Source organism: Papio anubis, chromosome 4 (genome assembly GCF_008728515.1).
Source record: "Papio anubis isolate 15944 chromosome 4, Panubis1.0, whole genome shotgun sequence".
Taxonomy (NCBI): Eukaryota; Metazoa; Chordata; class Mammalia; order Primates; family Cercopithecidae; genus Papio; species Papio anubis.
This window is the reverse complement of record NC_044979.1, coordinates 109,742,044-109,769,207: the sequence shown is the minus strand read 5'-3', so window position 1 is coordinate 109,769,207 and position 27,164 is coordinate 109,742,044. Positions and strand designations below refer to the sequence as shown.

The 27,164-nt window shown below is 38.6% G+C and overlaps 1 protein-coding gene across 2 annotated transcripts in view; it reads right to left on the bottom strand.

Annotated features, from left to right (window-relative positions):
* The window catches only part of CDK13 (cyclin dependent kinase 13), a 138,878-nt gene that overhangs the window by 47,765 nt on the left and 63,949 nt on the right, over window positions 1–27,164 (bottom strand). For both annotated transcript variants that reach the window (XM_031665375.1, XM_021935857.2), the window contains exons 6-7: window positions 4,304–4,493; window positions 2,474–2,530 (exon numbers count right to left, since the gene is read on the bottom strand). In XM_031665375.1, the coding sequence (XP_031521235.1) occupies window positions 2,474–2,530; window positions 4,304–4,493 (247 nt within the window). The remainder of the gene's footprint in view (window positions 1–2,473; window positions 2,531–4,303; window positions 4,494–27,164) is intronic.

Sequence of the window (27,164 nt, the reverse complement as noted above, 5' to 3'; positions counted from 1 at the left end):
AAAAAATATATACTTCAAGTGAAGCTTTGGATTAAGTACACATTCAGATCAATTTTTTCTTTCAACTTCTACCAAGAGGCACTATTATATATGATAGAAAGAATAAAAAATTGGGAATTGAAAACTTAGCTATACACCCTTGGCTCTGCCAACATTTTTTGATCTTTAAAGTCACTCAACCCTTCACAATAGCCAGGATAGGGAATCAACGTTAAGTGTCCACTAAGAGATGAACGGATAAAGAAAATGCGGCCTGTAATCCCAGCGATCGGGAGGCTGAGACAAGAGAATCACTTGAATCCTGGAGCCAAGACTGCGCCACGGCACTCCAGCCTGGGCGACAGAGATTCCGTCTCAAAAAAACAAAACAAAACAAAACAAAAAAAGGAAAATGTGGCATATATGCACAATGAAATACTATTCAAGTCTTAAAAAAACAAGGAAATGCTGTCATTTATGACAACATGGATGAACGTGAAGCGCAATGTATTAAGTGGAATAAGGCAGGCACATAAAGACAAATAACTCATCATTTCACTTATATGTGAAATCCAAAAACCCTCAGCTCATAGAGGTAGAGAGGAATGCTGGGAGTTACCAGATGCTGGGCATAGGGAGTATGGGGGGAAGATGCTAGCCTAAAGATATAAAAGTTCAGTTAGACAAAAGTAAATTCAAGAGATTTATTGTACAACTTGGTAACTACACTTAATAACAATGTAATCTTGAAAACTGTTGAGAGTAGATTTTTAAGAGTTGGCACACACAAAATATGTGGGGTAATACATATTAATTAGCTCAATGTAGCCATTTCACAATGTATACATATTTCAAAATTAAAAAGAAAGTAACTCAGCCCTTTCTGGGTCTCAATTCTCTCAAATGCAAAATGAGGGGTACAGCTTTTGAGCTTTAAAACAGTTTTAAACTTAAAAAAAAAAACACTCATACAACCCTTTCCTAAAATAAAATGTTAATTTTAAGTGTAGCAGTCAAAACAACTAAAAACCAAGTAACTCTGGTGAAAGTCAGTACAGAGGACTGGAGGTCCAATCACAAAACCCCATCCACAGAACACTTTCTTTCCTTTCTTTCTCTTTCTCTCTCTCTCTCTGTCTCTCTTTCCTTCCTTTGTCCCTCCCTCCCTCCTTCCTTCCTTTCTTTTTTTGGAGACAGTCTTGCTGGAGTACAGTGGTGCAATCTCGGCTCACTGCAACCTCCACCTCCCAGGTTTAAGTGATTCTTGTGCCTCAGCCTTCCAAGTAGCTGGGATTACAGGCGTGCACCACCAAGCTCAGCTATTTTTAGTAGAGATGAGGTTTCACCATGTTGGCCACGTTGGTCTCCAAGTGCTGACCCTCAAGTGATCCACCCGCCTCTGCCTCCCAAAGTGTTGGGATTTGTAAAAGCATGAGCCACTGCGCCCGGCCCACAGCACACTTTCTGAGGGGTTTCATGGAACTTGAATGGATCCAAAACATATCACTTATAAACCTCTACTCTAGAGCACTATATAATGAAAATACTTTCCAGAATTATGTCACAGGCACTGCAAGATTTAAAAACATAGACTTTTTACTCTGAAAAATTCAAACGAGAGTTTTTGTTTATTCCTTTAACCAGAAAAAAGCAAAGATTAAATGAAAGTAAACATCTATTCCTAAGACTACAATCAACTGATGTTTCACTATATTAAATTATGGTGATACTAAAGAAATGACAGAATTGTCATAAAATAATTTTAAAATTCTTTAAATATATTATTTCAGAGAGAGATATATATATAAATAAAGACAAGAAAGGAATGGAGTAAATGGACTAAAGATTTATTAAGCAAAATTAATTCTATATTTTATTTACATAAAACCTACTATTGTACAAAAATATTTTATTTTGAAATCCCATATTAGTTCTAATAAGACAAGTCATTTCACTACCACCAGGCACAAAGAAAGCCAAGTTGGGTATATACTCAAACTTTAGCCAGAAAATTTCTACCTTTTTGTGTCTTATACACTGAACATCCTCACAACAGTTGGTTTAAATAAAGGGTTCTAGGGAGTTAAAAAAACAAAGAACTGTAAATATAACAATAAAACCTGTGTAAAATAATAATGAAAACAAAGTTTATAAGTTTAAAAACACAATTTAAAAGGTTTTCATTAAGAATATTTAATATCTGAATACACATTAGAAATTTAAGTATAAGTTCACTTCAGTCACAATTAAAGATGTATATTTTTTAAAAATCATTTTTACCTGTGTTAAAGATCAATTTTTAAATTGAGATAATGTGTGAAATATTGTAATTACAATAATCAACCCAATATGGTATAAAATTTCAGTTTTTTAAATACTAACCATGAAAAGTAAATTTCTCTTTTAAAAAATAAAACTATCAATAAGGTATTCTTAGTATAGCTTCAAATACTAAACTCTAATATCTACAATATTCATTTGAAGGTATGCTTACCTTTCTTCTGAGCTATACAATCGAGCAAGTCCAAAATCTGCAAGTTTTATCTGCCCTCTGGTAGAAAAAAGACAAGATGAACAAAAAGTATTAATTTACTCTAAATTGACAATACACATTTATATTCTATGCCTAGAACTGGTAAGAAAAAATACCTATGTAAACGTTAACTCTGCTCACACTTCAATATCATCAAGGTAATACAGGTAAAAGCAACTAGTGGATAAATTCACAAAACAAAAAAATAAATCCTTGGATAGTCAAACTTACAGCAATATGATTATTATAATTACTGTATTATAATATTAGAATAGTATTTTATTACTATTCAGTTCCTATTTAGAAAAGCACACTTCAATGGAAACAAAATAAAACGAGATCATTTTTATTACTTAGCAGTAAGACAAATTTCTTGTTCAAGGTAACAGTGCACAAGAACTAAGTGACATCACTTTTAATTTGTTTAATTCTCCAGTTTTAGAGGGGCTAGGTGCATAGAACACTGTCTATTAATTAAAATCAGAACCAGGCATGCCTTATTTAAATTAACAAACAGTACCAATTACAAGAGAATTACCAGGGTTCAAATATAAGCTGTTACGAATATAAGCTTATTTACATAAGTTTTAAATATGTGAATGTGTATGTGTGTGTACACACTTCCAAAAAGTTCACTTTACAACTGTGACTGTTTTTTTAAAATTTTCTAAAATCTATTCTTAGCCTAAAGCTGAAATTATATTGCTATTAGATGATCCATTCACATTACTTGGAAAAATAGCAAACAGAAAAGTAAACTAAGTATTATTTTATATGCATTACAGACTATTATTGGATTTTTTTTTTTTGAGACCGAGTCTTGCTTTGTCACCCAGGCTGGAGTGCAGTGGTACTATCTCAGCTCACTGTAACTCCACTTCTGGGATTCAAGCGATTCTCGTTTCTCAGGCTTCCTAGCAGCTGGGATTACAGGCGTGTGCCACCACACCGGGTTTATTTTTGTATTTTTAGTAGAGACAGCTTTTCACAATGTTGGCACAGCTGGTCTCGAACTCCCGGCCTCAAGTGATTGGCCTGCCTCATCTTCCCAAAGTGTTGCGATTACAGGCGTGAGACATCCCGCCCGGCCACTAACAGATATTTAACACAACTTTTGAGGTATCCCAAGCTATAATATTGGTGATTATTTTTTATTTTTATTTTTGAGCCAGAGTCTCGCTGTGTCACCTAGGCTGAAGTACAGTGGCATGATCTCAGCTCACTGCAACCTCCACCTCCTGGATTCAAGCAATTCTCATGCCTCAGCCTCCTGAGTAGCTGGGATCACAGGTGTGCTCCACCACGCCAGGCTAACTTTTGTATTTTCTTGGCAGAGACAGGGTTTCATCAACATTGGCCAGGCTGGTCTTGAACTTCTGGCCTCAAGTGATCCGCCTGTCTCTACTTCTCAAGGTGCTGGGATTACAGGCGTGAGCTACTGTGGCTGGCCTGATTATTTTTAAATAGTTTGTATAAAGTAAACTAAATTTTAAATATTTTTTAACATAATCAAGGTGCAACGTCATGTAACACTGTATCTTTTCTTTATTTTAAAAATTTTAGATTCGGGGGTACATGTGCTTGTTTGTGACACGGGTATTAGAAATTTAATAGTAGGGGTTAGGCTTCTAGGGTGCCCATCACCCAAATGTTGGACACTGTACCCAATAGGTAACTTTCAACCCTCACTATCCCCGACATTCCCCGCCGCTACAGTTTCCAGGCTATTCTCTCCATGTACATGTCCATGGTAAAACTCATTTTAAATATATATAAAGTTCATAACCATACCTATTATTTAGAAGGATATTGGAACATTTAATATCTCTATGCAAAAAGTTCTTCTTATGACAATAATCCAGACCCTCCATGAGCTGTCTCATAAATGACTTTATGTGATTTTCATTAAAATGAACCAAGCCTGATTCCAGTAGTCCCATCAGATCATGGTCCATATATTCAAACACCAGATAAAATGCACCTAAGAATGAGAATAATTAATACATTAAAAACTTATTCCTACAACTTTTCTATAAATTCACAATTTTTAACAATAAAAGGCTGGTGGAGGAAGAATTAATCCTTGAAAAGAAGTGTTACTTTGTTACTTTTAACATTCACCTTTCTCTCTGGACTTAATAATATCAATAAATAAATCCCAACGAAAACATCTAACCTATTTTCTTCTCCCCTCCAAAAAACAGTTACGATTAAAAAAAAAAAAAAAATCACCCTGCTGTTCTCCATATTGTATAGTTTCTAGGTGCAATTAATGTTTTAGACATCAAATTGTCTCTTAGAAGCTGAATAAAATCAATATAGTTTATCAAAAAATTAAAAGCTGGTAAAAGAACTGCTTTAAAACAACAACAACAAAAAAGAGTGCAGGCCAAGAAAGATGTTAGGTGACTTCTAAATGCTTCAATAAGCATGTAATTTAATTCTGTTTATACAGCTCCAGAGTACCTAAAGGCAAGAATTTGAGGAAAAACAATATAATTTGAATTTACAACTTTATTTTATAAAAAACAGCTTAGTCCTTCTACAAAAACCTAAAACAGCACATAGCACACACACACAAACTATACAAACGTACTTATGAGAGATTCAGAAATCCTAAATGAAACTTACACACAAACTGAATGAGAAATAGAATTCATTACATTTGTGAAAAGCAGAAAAACTAACACCAAGACAAAAAAAAGGCATCTGAACTTGGTTCAGATAAGTTCCTAATTTTTAAAACAGCAAAGAACTCTTGGTAAACTTGCAACAGGAGTCTTTCTTAAAAGTTTATTATGGTACCTCTCTGAAACCAACAACCAACGTAATATTTAATAGGAAAGGCTAGGTATTATGTATGAGATTAAAAAAAAAATTCCCAGTGGCTCACGCCTGTAATCCCAGGGCTCTGGGAGGGTGAGGTGGGCGGATCACGAGGTCAGGAGATCGAGACCATTCTGGTTGACACAGTGAAACCCAGTCTCTACTAAAAATACAAAAAATTAGCCAGGCATGGTGGTGGGCGCCTGTAGTCCCAGCTACTTGGGAGGCTGAGGCAGGAGAATGGTGTGAACCAGGGAGGCAGAGCTTGCAGTGAGCCGAGATCGCACCACGGCACTCCAGCCTGGGCAACAGAGAGAGACTCTGTCTCAAAAAAAGAAAAATCAATATTCAAAAAGCAAAAGATGGCCGGGCACTGTGGCTCATGCCTATAATCCCAGCACTTTGGGAGGCTGAGGCAGGTGGATCATCTGAGGTCAGAAACATGAGACCAGCCCGGGCAACATGTCGAAATCCTATCTCTCTACAAAAACTACAAAAATTAGCCTGGTGTAGTGGTGTGTATCTGTAGTCCCAGCTCACATAAGAAACGTGAGAAATCCTTTAAACTATAAACACTCTTACAAGACAGAAAAGTACACACGAGCAAATGGATAGCAAGGCTAAACATGATAAAGATGTTAATTATCCCTATGTTAGCTTATAAATTAGACACAGCCAAATTTTTCAAGATACTTATTGGTTGCTTTTCTGTAATGTATATCCACATAGAAAAATAACTAAGAATAGCAAAGTAACACCTGAAAGAGAAAGGGGGTATGTGTACACACTCTACCAGATATTAATCCAGTATACATTTCCATCATTAAAAAGTGTGATGCTGGTAAATAAACACGAAATAAAACAGAAAATTCAGAAATACATTCACATACATATGGACCTTTACTATATGATAAAGATGGTATATCAATTCAGTGGGGAAAAGATGGACTTTTTAAATGTTGGTATTGGGATAACTGAATAGCCAGAAAAAGATAAAACTTGTCTGTCTCTCACACTATACACCAGCATAAAAGCAAATTAATCTACAAAATTACAAAAATTAGCCAGATGTGCTGGTGGGTGCCTGTAACTCCAGCTACTGGGGAGGCACAGGCAGGAAAATCACTTGAACCTGGGAGATAGAGGTTGCAGTGAGCTGAGATCATGCCATTGCACTCCAGTCTGGACAACATGAGTGAAACTCAGTCTCAAAAAAAAAAAAAAAAAAGCAAACGAATCAGTTATCTAAATTTTTTTTTAAAGAACCATAAAAGTACTTTTAAAAAAACACAGAATTCTTTAATAATCTAAGAATAGAAAAAAAAGTTCCAACTAGGAATCAAGAAATAATTCATACCAAGAAGTAATAAATATGACTATGTAAAAATAAAAATCCTCTGCATGGCTAAAAATACTACAAGCAAAATTAACAGAATATAGCAACCTGGAAAAAAATTAGCTGCAACTTATACTGCAGAGTGATTATTAGTATCAACTACAGTCCAGGCACGGTGGCTCACGCCTGTAATCCCAGTACTTTGGGAGGCTGAGGCAAGTGGATCACTTGAGGTCAGGAGTTCGAGACCAGCCTGGCCAACATGGTTAAACTCTGTCTCTACTAAAAATACAAAAATTAGCCAGGCATGGTGGCTTATCCCTATAATCCCAGCTATTCAGGAGGCTGAGGCATGAGAATCACTTGAACACAGAAAGTGGAGTTTGTAGTGAGCTGAGATCCTGCCACTGCACTCCTGCCTGGGTGACAAGAGACTCTGTTGCAAAAAAAAAAAAAAAAAAAAATTAGCCAGGCATGGTTGTGGGCGCCTGTAATCCTAGCTACTTGGGAGGCTGAGGCAGGCAAATTGCTTGAACCCGGGAGGCAGAGGTTGCAGTGAGTCGCAATTGTGCCACTGTGCTCCCGCACTCCAGCCTGGGCAACAAAGCAAGACTCTGTGTCTCTCTGTCTCTCTCACTCTTCTCATATATATATATATATATATATACACACACACACACACATATATACACACACACACATATATATGTATGTATGTATGTATGTATGTATATAAAATAAAAACTCTCTAAATTAGGGGGAAAAAAGATCAACGACCTTACAAAACAATGAGAAAAAGAGACAATTAGCTCATCTGAAAAAAGAGCAAAGTGCCCCTAAGTGAATGCAAAGTAGCTTAACTTTGCTCGTAATAAAAATTTATGGCCAGGCGCGGTGGCTCACGCCTACAATCCCAGCACTTTGGGAGGCTAAGCCAGGTGGATCACCTGAGGTCAGGAGATCGAGACCAGACTAACCAACATGAAGAAATCCTGTTTCTGCTAAAAATACAAAATTAGCCAGATGGGGTGGTGCATGACTGTAATCCCAGCTACTCGGGAGGCTGAGGCAGGAGAACTGCTTCAACCCGGGAGGCAGAGGCTGCAGTAAGCCGAGATCATGCCATTGCACTCCAGCCTGGGCACAAGAATGAAACTCTGCCTCAAAATTAATTAATTAATTAATTAATTTCCCAAACTAAAACTTGACCAAAATACGAAATTGACAAAAATCCAAAAGTAGAACTCCAGAGACTATTAACAAAGCTGTAAGAAACACTTTCATACATTGGTAGTGGAAACACACAAATACAAGCCCTCTGGAGAGAAATTTGGCAATATCTAGCTAAATCACATTCAGCATTTCCCTTCAACTTAACAATCCCAATTCTAGGAACTTGTACCAAAAATTCACTGGCCAAAATACAAAATGAAGTATGCAAAGGGCTATCCAATGCAGCATTATTTACACAATGAAAACATCTATCACTAGGAAAGTAGCTGAATAAACTATAGTATATCCACACAGTGCAGTGCCTCTAAGCAATAAAATGAGAGAATGATTTTTGTCTACTTACATGGAGTAAACTTCAGCGTGTATGGTTAAATGAAAAGAAAAAGGTAGAGTAGAGCACTTAAAACATTGCTACCTTTTTTTTATTAAAAAAAAGGGGAAGGTGAATATGTACAAAAGAAATGTTGGAGGATGAAACAAACATTTAAAATAGTTACCCATGGGTAAGAGAGAGAACAAGAAAAAAGGAATGGAAGTGACACTATTCTGAATGTACCTGTTTTATAGTTTAGAGTTTGAAACCAAGTACACGTTTTATATAATTAAAATACATCATTAAATCAAAAAGGGGGAAAAAAAGCAATCCCTAAAAAACTAGAAACATATCCACATTTAGGTGGATTTATGTTTATCAAATTGGTTACATAAACTGTCTACAAAACAGTATACCGACTATATACAGCTGGGGGGTATATTTTTTTAAGGACAAAAGGAATCACTTAGAAATCTTAAACTGCATTCAGTAGTCTTGTTGGCAATTAAAATTAGCATTGTTACTTTGAAATTATTACATGTATATGGTAGAACAAAATAAGCTATGTTAATATTTTAGGAACCAAGGCTTTTAGTTTACAAGAAAGATAAGGTCAAAGATGTATAAATCATGTACTCTGAAATTGAAATTGAAATCATTGACAGTAGCCAGCCTCCAAAAGGGTCCTGAATGATCCTCACTATCTGGCATCCATGCCATGCCACAGTGACTCAAGGATGGTCCGTGTGACCAACAGAATATTGGAGAGTGAATAATGTGACTTCCAAGACTAAGTCATGAAGACAATGCAGCATCTACCTTACTTTTTTAGATCATTCAACCTGGGAGAAGCCAGCCGCCAAGGCTGTCAGGATATTTAAGCAACTTTGTGGAAGACCCATGTAAAGAATAAGTGAGACCTCCCACCAAGAGAACAACTTGCTAGCCATGTGAGGGAGCCACCTTGGAAGTGGATTCTCCAACCCCAGTCAAGCCTTCTAATGACTACAACCCTAGCTAACATCTCATTGCAATCTTATGAGAGACCCCAAACCAAAACTGCCAAGCCAAGATGCTCCCAAATTTCTGCCCACAGAAACTTCAAGATATAGCAGCTTCCACCATAACCTTTTAAGTACAACTGCCAAAGAATTGAATTTGTATCTAAATAAACTTCTGGATTTAATTACTATTTAAAGGAAATAAGAGGGATAGAAGAACAAGCTAACTAACACCTAAAGGAAGCATTTGGCCAAATTGAAAATGCAGTGTACTCTCCAATAAAAAAAAAGGAATAAAATGTTTAAAAGGCAAGAAGAGCTACTATAAATTATGAGACTTAAAATACTAATTAATCATGAATAACATGCACATCTTGTTTGCATGCAGGTTCAAACAAAGCAGCTATAAAAAACATTTTTGAGACAACTGGGTAAACGTGAATGTAGATCATTAGATGACATAAAATTATGGCTAATTTTGTTAACTATAAGGTCTCTTTTCTTTTTAAATATAACTACAATTTCATTATCTATTGTCTCTCTATAATCAAAGACTAACTTTTATAATACAATGAGCCTGAGATTCACTTAAAAATAATCTAGGAGTTTTTTATTTTATTTTATTTTTTTAAGTAGACAGGGATAAATAAATTTAGCAAAATGTGTTCGCTATAAAAGTGGAGGATGGGGACACTGGGGTTCATTATACTATTTCCTCTACTTTTATTTTTATATTTTATTTTAATTTAATTTTTTTTTTTTTTGAGACGGAGTCTCGCTCTGCTGCCCAGGCTGGAGTGCAGTGGCCAGATCTCAGCTCACTGCAAGCTCTGCCTCCCAGGTTTACGCCATTCTCCTGCCTCAGTCTCCCAAGTAGCTGGGACTACAGGCGCCCGCCACCTCACCCGGCTAGTTTTTTGTATTTTTTAGTAAAGACGGGGTTTCACCGTGTTAGCCAGGATGGTCTCGATCTCCTGACCTCGTGATCCGCCCACCTCGGCCTCCCAAAGTGCTGGGATTACAGGCTTGAGCCACCGCGCCCGGCCCTATTTTAATTTAATTTTTTTTTTTTGAGACGGAGTCTCACGCTATCACCCAGACTGGAGTGCAGTGTACAATCTCAGCTCACTGCAACCTCCGCCTCCCAGGTACAGGCGATTCTCCTGCCTCAGCCTCCAGAGTAGCTGGGATTACAGGTGCCTGCCACCACACGTGGCTGATTTTTGTACTTTTGGTAGAGACAGGGTTTCACCATGTTGGCCAGGCTGGTCTCAAACTCCTGACCTCATTTACTTTTAGATGTTTGAATATTTTAGTAATAATGAGTCTTTTAAAAACGTAAGTAAAATTTTAGAAGGTTTGAAATTATTAAATTAAGAAATAAATTTTATGTTCCTATATTTTAAAATTGGTTTTTACTTATCAAGGTTTTATACATATATATATATATATGTGTGTGTGTGTGTGTGTGTGTATCTGTATACATAATTTATTTATTTATTTATTTAGAGACAGGGTCTCACTCTGTTGCCCAGGCTGGAGTGCAGTGGTACAATCTTACCACTACTTCCTAGGCTCAAGCGCTCCTCCTCCTGCCTCAGCCACTCCAGTGGCTGGGACTAAAGGTGTATGCCACCATGCTTGGCTAATTTCTGTAATTTTTTATACAGACAAGGTCTTACTATATCACCCAGGCTGGTCTCAAACTCCTGAGCTCAAGCCATCCTCCTGCCTTAGCTTCCCAAAGTGCTGGGCTTACAGGTGTAAGCCAAGGTTATATATTTACATAGTTTAAAGCAGTGATTCCCAACCTTTTTGTTATCAGGGACCAGTTTCATGGAAGACAATTTTTCCATGGACTAGGGATGGGGGGATGGGTGGGTGGAGGGATGGTTCTGGGATGATGCAAGTGCATTACATTTCTTGTACACTTTATTTCTATTGTTATTACATTGTAACACATAATGAAATAATTATACAACTCACCATAATGTAGAATCAGTGGGAGCCCTGAGCTTGTTTTCCTACAACTAGATGGTCCCATGTGGGGGTGATGGGAGACAGTGACAGATCATCAGGCATTAGATTCTCATAACAAGTACACAACCTAGATCCCTCACACACACAGTTCACAATAGGGTTTGGGCTCCTATGAGAATCAAATGCTGTCACTCATCTGACAGCAGGAAGAGCTCAGACAGTTATGGGAGCTATGGGGAGCCACTGTAAATACAGATGAAGCTTCACTCGATCACCTGCCACTCACCTCCTGCTGTGTGTGGCCCAGTTCCTAATAAGCCACAGACCAGTACCTGTCCATGGCCTGGGGGCTGGGAAACCCTGGTTTAGGGCAATGGTTTTCAAACTGTGGGTCATGTAATCAACTGAATTAAGTCATGATCTGTGTTTTTAAAAACATTTTTATATTGCTTCATATTTTTCCTATATTGTATTTAAAATTAATAAAATCATATGTAATGTAGTGGTGGAACTATAACATGCCACATAAAATTTCATTATGGTAGGAAATTTGATATATATACATATCCTTAGAAAAATATTAGTATCAAAACTCTAAGAGGAGTTTATCTGTGTGAACAGATAAGTGATTTTTACTTTCTCTTATGCTGCAATTTTCTAACTTTTTCTAAAATAAGTACAATTTTAAGAAACATTATCAATTGTGCCTAATATTCAGATTAATAAGGGGAACAGCAAATAACCCAACTGAAAGTAAATGCCAATGTCCACAAATAAAGAATCCAGAGAGAAAATTACAATGTTAATAAATATATGTAAGATGCTCCATACCTCACCAGTTTTCAAGAAAGTACTAATCAAAGCAATGATGAGATATCATTCTCTTCTATCAGATTGACAACATTCAGTAATAGCCAAAGAAAGGATACTCACACACTGCTACGTTTGGGCAAAGTAATCAGACAATATGTATTATTAAAAATACAAATATCCTTTGACTTAGCTATCTCACTTTTAAGAGTAAATGTAAAGAAATAACAGCAGTAGTATGCAAATATATGTGTACAAGAATATTTTTAGCAGTACTATTTATAATGGAAAAAAGCTGAGAAAACTTGAATGTCCACCAATAAACAAAAGGTTGAATAAATCTAGTATATCCATACTGTAGTATATTATGCAGCTAGAGATATGTTATAATCTTTAATTTAAAAAGTAAATTATAGAAAAAAAAATTAGCCCTGGGGACTACCTGTTTCTGGTCTGGAATTTAAGGAGTTAAAAACTGCCATTCCACACTCAAAAGAAAAGAAAAGAAAAGGTGAAAAGCAACAACTCTTCTTAGAGCTATCACAGAAATTGGAGTCACAGGGCAAACCACTGCCCCCAAAATTAGAGAGAGGCAGGCAGGTACAGGATACAGAGAACCACAACTTACAACTGCAGAAATCTCCTTGGGAACCATTACCAAGGTAGGAAAGCCTAAACCAAGCTGGAGGCTCAGTGTGAACAAGTTTTAATTTAAAACTACAGCAGGACCCTGTCTGAGAGGCCTCCACATTTTGTCAGTTTTTAATAACCAGAAGTCCTCCAGATTATCATAGTGAAGATCAGAAAAAAATATGTAGTTATGATGAAATATGCCCAGAGCATTCTGTCCTTAACAAGGCCTGACTTCAAAAAAAAAAAAAGAGAAATTATTTATCAGAGCCTAACCTACCAGGGTTCCACCAAAGCCTTGCCAATCTAGAAGGGAAATATTCAACTCCAGAGCACTCTAGCCTTAGACTCAGGGTAATGAAATACCCAATATAGCAGCATCCTCTAGCACTCCTGTCTCAGGGAAAAACCAAAACATCAGAAGTACTTGTGGAGACTACAGTCTAGGGGCACAGGTTCACTAAAAGACTGAGAACAAATCTTTAGGCTATAGAACACTTCCCTCCCTCCACACCTTACCACTATATAAATACAGCTCCTGTATACTAAGTGGAGAATACAACTAAACAAATTGCACACCTCAGACCTTATTTAAGAAATATCAGAGAAACCAAAAGACAACAGGGGAGACAAAAAGAACACTAGAGGAAATTTTGGCCTCTGATACTTATAGGTACAGCAAAGAGAGAACATAGCCTAACCTCTAGCCAGATAAACACAAAACCTTACACTAAAGGCATATTTACCTCAGTTCCTTCTATAAACCATGTACTACTTCTTTCAATGAAAAATTTAAAAGTATGCTAAAACACAGTTTGAAGAAACAAAGTAAGCATCAGAGTCAGACTTAGATACAGCAGAAATATTGGCATTATCAGACTACTAATTTTTTTAAAAGCTCTAATTAATATTCCTAAAGCTCTAATGGAAAAAAGGTAAACAAAATACAAAGGCAGAGAAATGGAAACTCTTAAGAATCAAAGGACAATGTTCAGGCCAGGCATGGTGGCTCACGCCTGTAACTCCAATACTTCGGGAAGCTGAGGTGGGCGCATCACCTGAGGTCAGGAGTTCGAGACCAGCCTGGCCAACATGGTGAGACCTCATCTCTACTAAAAATACAAAAATTAGTTGGACATGGTGGCTCACATGTATAATCCCAAGTACTCTATATGAGAAAAATAACACAACTCTAATGAAAGAAATCAAAGGAATGAAGACAAATCCCATGCACATAGACTCTACATTGTCAAGATGTCAGTTCTTTCCCAACTTGATATATCCTTTTAAAGCAATCCCAATCAAAATCCCAGTAAGTTATTGTGTGGATTATCAACAAATTGATTCTAACATTTATATAGATAATAAAAGACTCAGAGTAGCAAGAAAACATTGAATGAGAACAAAGGTAGAGGGCTGACACTACCCAACTTTAAGACTGACCATAAACCTACAGTAATTAATACAGTACGGTATCAGTGGGGGGGGGGGGGGGGGAAACAAACAGATAACTAGACTAACAAAACAGAATACAAAAGCTCAGAAATGCATCCTTTAAAAAAAAATAGTCAACTGATCTTTGACAAAGGAGTCAAAGCACTTCAATGGAGAAAGGATAGTCCTTTCAGCAAATGCTGCTGAAACAAGGGGACACTGACACGTGAACAAAATGAATTTAGAGACAAAACTTATACCTTTCACAAAAATTAACTCAAAACAGATCACATACTTAAGTGTAAACTGCAAAACTAAATTTCTAGAACACAGGAAAAAATCCAGGTGATCTTGGGTTTGGCAATGACTTTTTATATAAGACACCAAAATCACAATATGTGAAAAGAAGAAACTAATACGTTGGATAGTGTTAAAATTTAAAACTTCTGCTCTTTGGCAAGGTGCAGTGGCTCATGTCTATAATCCCAGCACTTTGGGAGAACAAGGTGTACAGATCGCTTGAACCCAGGAGATCGAGACCAGCCTGGGTAACATGGCAAAACCCTGTCTCTCCAAAAAATATTTTTTAAACCATACAAAAATTAGCCAGGTGCAGTGGCATGTGCCTTTAGTCCCAGCTACTCTGGAGGCTGAGGTGGGAAGACCACTTGAGCTTGGGAGGAAGAGGTTGTAGTGAACCAAAGTCATACCACTGCACTCCAGGCCTGAGTGACAAAACAAAACAACCGAAGAAAAACTTTTGCTCTTCAAAAGACACTGCTAAGAAAATGAAAAGACAAGTCAGACTGCGAGATTGGTATCTACTGGGCATGGTGGCTCACGTCTATAATCCTAGCACTTTGGGAGGCCGAGGCAGGAGGATAACTTGAAGGCAGAAGTTGGAGACTAGCCTGCGCAACATAACAAGACCCCATTTCTCCAAATAATAATAATAATAATAAATTAGCCGAGCTTGGTGGTGTGTGCCTGTAGTCCTAGCTACTCAGGAGGCTGAGGCACGAGGATCACTTGAGACTAGGAGTTTGAGGCTGCAGTGAGCCATGACTGTGCCACCACACTCCAGCGTGGATGACAGAGTGAGATCGTCTCCAAAATAAAAGAAAGAAAAAAGAAAATAAAGAGCCCAATTAAAAAGAAGGCAAGGGCCGGGCGCGGTGGCTCCAGCCTGTAATCCCAGCACTTTGGGAGGCTGAGGTGGGCGGATCACGAGGTCAGGAGATTGAGACCATCTTGGCTAACACGGTGAAACCCTGTCTCTACTAAAAAATACAAAAAACTAGCCGGGCGAGGTGGCGCATGCTACTCGGGAGGCTGAGGCAGGAGAATGGCGTAAACCCAGGAGGCAGAGCTTGCAGTGAGCCGAGATCCAGCCTGGGCAGCAGAGCGAGACTCCGTCTCAAAAAAAAAAAAAAAAAAAAAAAAAGAAGGCAAAACATTTGAACAGATATCTCACCAAAGAAAATATACCAATGGCAAATAAGCAAATGAAAAAATGCTTAATATCATATTTTTCTTTTTTTCCTTTTTTTGGTTTTTTGAGATAGAGTCTCACTCTGTTGCCCAGGATGGAGTGCAGTCGCATGATCTTGGCTCACTGCAGCCTCTGCCTCCTAGGTTGACGCAAATCTTCTGCCTCAGTCTCCCAAGTAGCAGGGACTGCAGGCACATGCCACCACGTCCAGTTAATTTTTGTATTTTTAGTAGTGACTGGGTTTCACCATGTTGGCCTGGCTGGTCTTGAATTCCTGACCTCAAGTGATCCACCCACCTTGGCCTCCCAAAGTGCTGGGATTACAGGCATGAGCCACCGCACCCAGCCTTAACATCATACTTCATCAGAGAATGGCAAATTAAAACAACGATGAGCTACCACTACATATCTATTAGAACTGCAAAAATCCAAAACACTGACAACACCAAATGCTGGCAAAAATGTGAAACCACACAAACTTTCATTTATTGCTTATGCAGACAGTATGGAAGACAGTTTGGCAGTTTCTTAAAAGGTAAACATTCTCTTACCATATATAATCCATCAATCCCTGGTGTTTACCCAAAGGAGCTGAAACTTAACACAAAAACCTGCATACAAATATTTATTCATAACTGTCAAGACTTAGAAGTACCCAAAATATCCTTCAGTGGGTGAATGGTTCAACAAACTGTGGTACACCCATACAATGGAATATTTTGAGTGAAAAAAAGAACTGAGTTATCAAGCCACAGAAAGACAAGGAGGAACTTTGAAGCGCATACTGTTAAGTGAAAGAAGCCAATCTGAATATTCTACATATTGTATGATTCTAACTAGATGACTTTCTGGAAAAGGCAAAACTATGGATAAAGTTAAAAAAAAAAAATCAGTGGAAGAGTGCAGTAACTCACACCTGTAATCCTAGCACTTTGGGAGGCCAAGGCAGGCGGATCACTTGAGATCAGGAGTTGCATACCAGCCTGGCCAACACTGCAAAACCCCATCTGTACTAAAAATACAAATTAGCCAGGCATGGTGGTGCACACCTGTAATCCCAGCTGCTCAGGAGGCTGAGGTTGCAGTGAGCTGAGATGGCACCACTGCACTCCAGCCTGGCTGTCAGAGCAAGACTGTCTCAAAAAAAAAAAAAAAAAAAAAAAAAAAACACCAGTGGTTGCCAGAGTTGCAGGGGTGGGGAAGGATGAACACAGGACTTTTAAAGCAGAAAAAGTATTCTGCTGATTTTTGTGTCACTCTCAGATTCTCTGTGTCTTTGCATGCCAGACTGCCTGAATGACTGTTTCTCTTTCTCTCTCTCTCCATGCCCCCATATATACATACTTTTTTAATTTCAATGGTGAGGTACTTCTGTTCTCTAGAAAAGATATAATGTATAGAGGCTACAACTACTTCCACTGAAATACTCTCCCCACATAGTTAGCACTTAAAAGAGATGCTACTAACGCTTTTGAGACTGCTAAACATGGATTAGAAAGAATCACAGCAAAAGGGGTAGGGGGTGCAATGAAAGACAGCCAGATAGAACCAAGAAGTGACCCTGAGTGTCCTCATCCACTACTTCAGACAGTAGGACTCTAATAGAGACCAGACATGGTGACTCATGCCTGTAATCCCAGTACTTTGGGAGGCCAAGGCGGGCGTTTATCACAACGTCAGGAGTTCGAGACCAGCCTGGCCAGCATAGTTAAACTCCATCTCCACTAAAACTACAAAAAATTAGCAGGGCATGGTGGTGCAAGCCTATAGTCCCAGCTACTCAGGAGGCTGAGGCAGGAGAATCGCTTGAACCTGGGAGGCAGAGGCTGTGGTGAGCCAAGATTATGGCACTGCACTCCAGCCTGGGCAACAGAGCGAGACTCTGTCTCAAAAAAAAAAAAAAAAAAAATCTTTTCTCTCTCTCTCTCCCTATACATATATATGTGTGTGTATATATGTGTGCGTGTATATATATGTATGGGGGGAGAGATAGAGAGAGAGAAAGGGAGACTTGATCAAATTGGAGGTTAGGGTCATTGGTCCCCCACACTGTTGAAACCCCATGTTCACCTTTTGACTCCCTCAAAATTTAATTATTAATAGCCTACTGTTTTTTTTGGTTTTCTTTTTTTTGAGACGGAGTCTCGCTCTGTCGCCCAGGCTGGAGTGCAGTGGCCGGATCTCAGCTCACTGCAAGCTCCACCTCCCAGGTTTATGCCATTCTCCTGCCTCAGCCTCCCGAGTAGCGCCCGCCACCTCGCCCAGTTATTTTTTTGTATTTTTTTTAGTAGAGACGGGGTTTCACCATGTTAGCCAGGATGGTCTTGATCTCCTGACCTCGTGATCCGCCCGTCTCGGCCTCCCAAAGTGCTGGGATTACAGGCTTGAGCCACCGTGCCCAGCCAATAGCCTACTGTTGACGAGAAGCCTTCCCAATGACAGTTAAGACACAGACTAGCATCTACATATATTTTATGTAATTTTATGTATTCACGAGACACCATTTTCTTAATATTTTTTTTTTTTTTTTTTTTTGAGACAGTCTCGCTCTGTCGCCAGGCCGGAGTGCAGTGGTGCAATCTCAGCTCACTGCAACCTCCGCCTCCCGGGTTCAAGCAATTCTCCTGCCTCAGCCTCTTGAGTAACTGAGACTACAGGTGCATGCCACCACGCCCAGCTAATTTTTGTATTTTTAGTAGAGGCAGGGTTTCAACATGTTGGCCAGGATGATCTCGATCTCTTGACCTTGTGATCCACCCACCTCAGCCTCCCAAAGTGCTGAGATTATGGGGGCTAGCCACTGCACCCAGCCTAAATTTTTATTTTTTCTTCGGAGAGTCTTGCTGTCACCTAGGCTGGTGTGCAGTGGCATGATCTCGGCTCACTGCAACTTCTGCCTCCCAATTCAAGTGATTCTCCTGCCTCAGCCTCCCAAGCAGCTGGGACTACAGGTGTCCACCACCACACCAGGCTGATTTTTGTATTTTTTGGTAAAGATGGGGTTTCGCCATGTTGGCTAGGCTGGCCTTGAACTCCTGGCCTCAAGCGATCCGCTTGCCTCGGCCTCCCAAAGTGCTGGGATTACAGGTGTGAGCCACCACGCCCAGCCTTTTTCTTAATTTTCTAAAATTCTAGGCTACATGGTTCATCTGAGTTTTCTCAAATTGTTGCAAATCTCCAAAAAAATATTTTCCAATATATTTATTTTTAAAATCTGCATATAAGTGAACCCATGCAGCTCAAACCCATCTTGTTCATGGGTCAACCATATATCTAATATATTTTTCCATTTCTGTTTCCCTTTTTTTTTTAATGTAGTACAAATGATACATACTAAGCTGTTAACACTGGATTTGGCAAAAAGGGGCAAGAGAAAATGGGAAATTAATTTTTTTCTTTATGTATATTTGCATTATTACATATATTTTATATATATATTTGCATTACTATCGTCATAGTAAACTCATTTATACTTCTTACAGAGGAACTTTATTTTGAAAAGAAAAATATTAAGGAATTTATATTTTAAAAGTCCCTAAAATACAAGAGATTTACATTCAATAAAAGTTGGAAACAATAAGTTCTAAACTCACAGGCAAAGCAAATAAGACTCAGTGAGACCACCACCAGGGGAATAAATAATTGTTATCTGCATTTCTGATCCTTTTCATTGAGTAGATTGTTAAGTATCTGCCCCACCAACAGGTCTGTAAAAACCCTGGTAAAAAGTCAACTCAGGCTTGGCATGGTGGCTCGCACCTGTAATCCCAGCACTTTGGGAGGCCAAGGCGGGCAGATCATGAGGTCAAGAGATTAAGACCATCCTGGCCAATGTGGTGAAACCCGTCTCTACTAACAATACAAAAATTAGCTGGGTGTGGTAGCATGCACCTGTAGTCCTAGCTACTTGGGAGTCTGGGGCAGAAGAATTGCTTGAACCCAGGAAGCAGAAGTTGCAGTGAGCCGAGATCGTGCCACTGCACTCCAGCCTGGCGAGAGAGCAAGACTCCATCTCCAAAAAAAAAAAAAAAGTCAACTCAAGCATCTGAGATCCTGGGAATCACAAAGGATCTGACATCTACCTGGTGAACGCCCCCCCAACCCCCATCAACGAGAGAACAACCTTCTGCAGCTGGGGCATTCTAAGGCCATACTGAACCTCCCTAATCCACACTTATTTACTTGGAATGTCACTCTTGCAAGCGACAGAAAACCCAATGTACAATAATTTTAAAAAAGAAAGAAAAAAGGTTAATTTCTCAATCTTCTGAACTTCTATTGTAATTATGGAAAAAACAGAACTATCAAAATCCTATGGCAAGGGCCTAGGTTCCTTCTCTCCATTTCTCAGTGCTTGCTCTATTCTCAGAACCCATTCTGTCTCAAGATGATTACCCTCACACTCACACTGCACAGGTAAGAGGACCTCATTCTGTATATGAAATCTCAGCGTTAAGTCTCCACCTCATAAGAGAACTGCAAGGCTCCAACTGCTCAAACTGAGTCATGTACCCCTAGAAACAGAGCAGGCTTCACAGCTATAGGGACAGAGAACAGAAGAAAGGTGAATCCTAAAAAAAAAAAAGAAAAAAAAAAAAACAACAGCCCAAGGGTGTTATAGAAAGTGAGGTAAATCAGTAGTGGGTGGCCCCAAAACCTGTCAAATACTGTATCTTTCCCAAAGTAGGGCAAATATCAAGCTGTTTAGAACTAAGTTGTCCATTCAGAAGGCTTTAGTCATAACTCATGGCTACTGCACAGTTGAAATGTGATTAGACCCAGTTGAGATAAGATATGCTGTGAGTGTACAATACAAAGTAGATTGTGAAGATTCAGTACCAAAAAATCTAAAATAGCTAAATAATTTTTATATCTGGGGTTAAATAAAAGTTGTTGTTTTTTTTTTTTTTTTTGAGACAGAGTCTCACTCTGTCATCTAGGCTGGAGTGCAGTGGCACAATCTCAGCTCACTGCAACCTTCGACTCCTGGGCTCGAGACTCTCCTGCCTCAGCCTCCTGAGCAATTGGGATTGCAGGCACACCCCACCACGTCCAGATAATTTTTTGCATTTTTAGTAGAGACAGGGTTTCACCATGGTGGTCAAGCTGGTCTTGAACTCCTGACCTCAAGCGATCCACCCGCCTCGGCCTCCCAAAGTGCTGGGATTACAGGCATGAGCCACCGCACCCAGCCTAATAAAAGATAATATTAAAATAATTTCACTTGTCTTTTTAGTTTAAATTGGGTTTTTAGAACATTTAAAATTTATATACATGGTTAGCATTATTTATCAGAAAGGTGTGAATCATCTCCTAACCAGTTAATAGCCTGGAGAGAAACCAGCTAAGTCTATATATAACTTGAAATTGTTTATTGTTCAAAAAAGCTAATGAAATATCTTAAAGCAAGTAGTTCCAGGCAACAACTTTAAGTACACCACAGTATTTATTATTCGGATTATTTCCCAATTTTCTCCTAGTATTTTCATTTTAAAAGGAAGGCTGGAAAGGAAATGAATTACAATCACAGCAGAGGTCTATGAAATCTGCTTAATCTACCATCTGTCTTTCCAACAGCATGTTTTGGCTATTTCAAGGAAAAACTGGAACAAAAACTGCTGTAAGTAAAGAGTCCTTGTAGACAAAGTGAAGAAATTTTATGGTTATTTATTAGGTTATTTAAGGGAAGAGTAAGAAAAACATATTCAAATTATTTTTAAATGGTAGATTGTTATTTATTTATTTCTGAGGCAGGGTCTCATTCTGTTGCACAGGCTGGAGTGCAGTGGTGCAATCGCAGCTTACTAAAGCCTTGACTTCCTGGGCTCAAGCAAGGGATCCTCGCACCTTAGCCCCCCAAGTAGCTGGGACTACAGGCATGTGCCACCATGCTCAGCTAATGTATTTTACTGCTTTAGAGATGGAGTCTAGCTATGTTGTCCAGACAGGTCTCAAACTCCTGAGCTCAAGTGATCCTCCTGCCTTGGCCTCCCAAAAGTGCTGGGATTACAGGCGTGTGCCACCACATCTGGCCTAAATGGTATTCTTACACAGGATTTCTTTCTCTTAATTTCAATGGTGAGGTACTTTTGTTCTCTAGAAAAGGTATAGTGGCCATAACCACTTCTACTGAAATACTCTCCCCACATGTTTAGTACTTATGTTTAGTACTTAAAAGAGATGCCACTAGTGCTTTTGAGACTGCTAACGATGGGTTAGAAAGAATCAGAGCAAAAGGGGTTGGGGGTGCAATGAAAGACAGCCAGATAGAACCAAGAATTGACCCTGAGTGTCCTTATCCACTACTTCAGACAGTAAGAATCTAAACCTTGGCTTATTTTGGCAACCAAAAAAATTGCTTCACATAGAAAAATACCTGTTAGCAGAACTGGCATTAAAACTAAGAGAGAATAAAGCATTTGATTTTCTTAATTTTCTTCTCTAAGTGTTCATATAAGGCAAGAAAGGGGAAAGAACACCAATAAAATAAACAATAAATTCAATGGCACATTGGTTTAGATCAAACTAAAGTTTTCACTTATTACTAATTCCAAAATAAAAGTTCACACATGACCAAAACATTACAGAAAGCAAGGTAGCACTATTTATAAAAATGTGTTTTAAAATTCTTCAATAAGATTATTCCTAATGGAAGAAAATCTCATCTCAAGAAAAAGGCTGTGAATGTCCAATCAACTTTCAATTATCCATTCTAGAAATTCTCTGAATTAATATATATCCTACCTGTTAAGACTAGTAAGTTGGCAAAAGTTGGAAGTAGATACAAGGAACAGCAATGGTGAAAGTGGATCAAAAAACTGCAAGTTTACATTTACAAATACTAATTTAAGTAATTTTTAAAATATAACTTTATAAAAACTATACTCTATCAATTATTTTGGAATTTTTTCTTTGTGAGACTATTCAACGAAACAACAGAAGTTTATTGTTTACAAGTATAAAGACAAATAAGAGTTGTTCACATCAGGAGGCTGCAAATTTATTAATACCATTGCAGACAAACACGTAAATAAAGTAACTGTAGTATTACAATGCTTTGATAGGCTTAAACATGCAGTGGTAGCCCAAAAGATAAAACTTGATTCAGCTATTAGGAAGAGATATTTAAGCTGAGATTTAAAGCAGGACTAAGAGCAAGCAGGCTGACAGCGGTCAGGGGCATGATGAGATACCTTTGTGAAATATGAACATGGAGATACCTAGTGAATAGCTGTAGCTATCTGAAGCTCAGATCTGGGAATGTTTTCATAAGGTAATGGCACAGAGACATGATGATTAAAAAACCATAGAGCTATAGCTGGGTGCGGTGGCTCACGTTTGTAATCCCAGCATTTTGGGAGGCCAACGCAGGCGAATCACTTGAGGTCAGGAGTTAGAGACCAGCCTGGCTAACATGGTGAAACCCAATCTTTACTAAAAATGCAAAAATTAGCCAGGCATGCTGGTGCACACCTGTAATCCCAGCTACTCAGGAGGTAGAGGCAGGGGAATCGCTTGAACCTGGGAGGCGGAGGCTGCAGTGAGCAGAGATCATGCCACTGCACTCCAGCCTAGACAACAGAGCGAAACTCTGTCTCAAAAAAAAAAAAGAAACACAGAGCTACAAATATCTTGGAAGAAAAAGACCACCACCAAGTAGACACCACTGAGAAAGACTATGAAGCAACAGCCAGAGAGAGAGAAAGCAAACCTGAATAGAACTGTTTCAGAAAAGACAGAAGTTTTAAGAGCAAGTCAACATAATAAATGCTGGCCAAGTCAACTAAGAAAACCTGAGAAATTATTACTTTTAGCAATAAATTACCACTGTCCTTATCTTTATAAAGTAGCAAGAAAATTCAGACCAATGGGTGAATGACAAAGCGAGGCAGTACAATTGGCATCCACTTACTGATTACTCTTTCACAAAGTCTGGCAACAAAAAGAAATAGTAAGACAGAGTAATAATCCATAAAGCAGACTCAAATTGGAGAAAGGTTTTTTTGTTTTAATACAGGAAATATGTGGGTAGGGCTAGTGCTGAAGGTAAGGAGTGAGTGGAGAGGGAAGCAGTTAAAAATGCAGAAGAGGTAACACACACGTCAAAGTACCTAGGAACTTGAGGGAATCTGCTTCAAGTAGGAAAGAGAATTATTACCTCCTCTGAGATAAATGAGTAAAACGGGTACAGAGTGAGGTAAATACATTGAAAGTTAAAAGCTGAGAGTGAGTTCTTGGCTGGTGTGACTTTCCCTGCAGATAATGAAGCAATATCTTCTATTTAAGAGAAAAGAAATAGAAGCTGGACAAGAATCTTTGCTTTGCATAATGGAAGACAGAGCTCACTAAGGACAAATAAAAGGATACTTTGGTAGCCCTGAAGTCCTATCTTTGTTGACCATAAATCTGAGAAGAAAATAACCTAGATGGCTGTAATGATTTTTCTCCAGCAGTTTTAGTATTAAGAGATCAATCCAAGGCTAGGGCAGGTGTGACACCAAAAGACAAAATGTCAGAGGTATAAACTTTCTAACCAAAGTCTCAGAAAATCATCTATTTCAACCACAAATACTTATGAAAATGTATAATCAGAAGTTTGCAGGGCACGGTGGCTCACGCCTATAAACGCAACACTTTGGGAGGACGAGGTGGGCAAATCACTTGAGGCCAGGAGTTCACCTCCTCTACCAAAAATACAAACATTAGCTGGGCATGGTGGTGCACACCTGTAGTCCCAGTTACTCAGGAGGGTGAGACATGAGACTCTCTTGAACCTGGGAGGCAGAGGCTGCAGTGAGCCAAGATAGCGTCACTGCACTCAAGCCTGGGCAGCAGAGTAAGATCCTGTCTCCAAAAAAAAAAAAAAAAAAAGTTGGGTATAAATTGTACTAGAACTCTGCTTTCTCAAATTCGACAACAGAAAAAACTAAGGAATAGAATTTCAGAAACAAGATTTAACAGCTCTGACTGTAAAACTAAGGGCTGCAACAATTGCACTGATCTTTACTTGAGAAAACAAGTAACAGAATCAGACTATCTGCAAAGTTTTCAGGACATTCATATGAAATTCAAAACCATTTCTGCCTAACTCTGTAAAAAAAAAAAGAAAAAAGAAAAAAAAAACATTTCTTCCTATGGGTCTACCTTTAATCTGTAATTGTTAGAAAACAATTCTAGTTCTAACAGGAGTAAGCAAATTAACCTAACATTAGAGTCCCAAGTCATACAGTATCAATGGGGGTGGATCAGGACATTCCTCTACTCTCCTTTGACCCTGGTTCAATTTGGGACAGAGAGAAAAAAAAGATACTTCCTCTATTCCCCTAACCCCACTCCAGCCCCAATCCTCAGCCATTATGACACAACACAGGGTAGAGACCTTGTCTATTCCAAATGCCTAGAACAATGGTATATAATTGGTGCTCAACAAGTATTTGTTACAGTATTTCTTTTAAAAGTATTCAGGGATCTTATTTCAACATTTCTATTTAACCCAAAGCCATAACCTGTAGAAGAGATATGAAAAAAAATATGCCTGAAGGTAGAAGGTGTAGTATGAGTACTGGAAGAGAAGGGACCTATACTCTTCCATTTCTCATTAATGTCAGTGGTAGGAAACCTAAAAATTGATACATGCACATTACAAGAAGTTTGTGGCTGATGGGGGCAGCAGCAATGAAAAGAAAAACTAGATCAATTCCTGAAATGGCAAAAGAGAAAGATCTGGTCACTGTGCCGACATGAAACCAAATATATATCTCAAACCCAGAGGTGTTTACACCAAAAAGAGGCCCAAAGAAAACTCTGGTCCTCCAACCTTCAAACTGAAAACTTAAGACCTCCTGGCTCTTTTCCATTCCAAATTTCAGGCCCTAAGGCCACTAGCGATAGTGAGCTGCCTAAGTAAATATGTGCCCTCAACATGAAAGGTGGTAGGAGTATAAAGAGCAAAAATCCACTTAATGACATCACAACTGGGAGTGAGAATAGGTGTGCATCGTGCCTGAAAATCTGAGTTCTAAACACATTTTCCCATAAATATACCTTGATGAATAATGAGATTCTATACATCCTGTTGAAATCAAACCAACAGAAATGACTATCTGCTTGAAAAGAAAATTTTTAGTTGCTATTTTTCACATATTTAGTACGTGACAAAAATTCTAACTTTTCCTATACCTCTGTACCTCATTTCCTTCTCTATCGTTCATAGATTTGTTATGATGATTAACTGAATATTTGTAAATAGCTTAAAGCAGTCTCTGGCCCATAGTAAGCATTATACATATATATTTTAATTAAATAAAACACTACTTTTTTAGATAAGTTTCTAACTAGTTTTCAAAGAAAAGTATGTTGGTTCTACTTTTTTAGTGATATTTTCAAAAACTTTTTGGAGGTTTATGTGTAAGCAAATTATTGAAACAGACAAAATTACTATATCCTTTTTTTTTTTTTTTTTGAGACAGTCTCTGTCTCCCAGACTTGAATGCAGTGGCACAATCTCAGCTCACCATAACCTCCATCTCCTGGATTCAAGCGATTCTCCTGCCTCAGCCTCCCAAGTAGCTGGAACTACAGGCATGTGTCACAACACCAGCTAATTTTTGCATTTTTAGTAGAGACGGGGTTTCACCATGTTGGTCAGGCTGGTCTTGAACTCCTGACCTCAAGTGATCCACCCACCTCAGCCTCCCAAAGTGCTGGGATTACAGGCATGAGCCACCGCGCCCAGCCAAAATTATTCTTTCTAAGAAAGCATATGAACTGATCTTTGGGAATTTCAGACTTAAAACTTTATATACATGTTGTTTTTGTTTTTGTTTTGAGACGGAATCTCACTCCGTCACCAGGCTGGAGTACAGTGGCGCAATCTTGGCTCACTGCAACCTCCGCCTCCCAGGTTCAAGTGATTCTCCTGCCTCAGCCTCCCAAGTAGCTGGAACTACAGGTGCCCACCACCACATCTGGCTAATTTTTGTATTTTTAGTAGAGATGGTGTTTCATCACATTGGCCAGGATGGTCTTGATCTCTTGACCTCGTGATCCACCCACCTTGGCCTCCCAAAGTGCTGGGATTACAGTCATGAGCCTCTTCGCCCAGCCCTACATTTTAATATATTTAAAGCAATCTTAACCTTAAAAGTTACCTTGCTTTTTAAAAATTTTACCTACAAAGTATTTCACCTATAACTATAATGTTACCATCTTAAAAGCTTACTTGTTATGTTTAAGCAACTTTTATTTAGCTTAATTACGAATATTCCATTGAACTGCCATCATTTAATGTAGTGTCTGCTACAAGAGTCGAAAGTGTAGCAAGAAGTATGTGTAACCTCAATAACATTCTAAGACAAATGCAATCACTGTTAACATTTTAGGAGTAGCATGCCAGTTTAGCCTTTCTTAGGCAATGAAATACACCGGGGGAACAGCAAGAGGGAAAGGAAGAGGTTCAAAACTGAAGAGTAAAGGAGTATGAAAGTAGCAATAAAGGAATCCTGGTTGGTAAAGTGGCTGCTACAGAAATAACAAGAGGTGATAAAATAATCTGGGCCGGGTGCGGTGGCTCACACCTGCAATCCCAGCACTTTGGG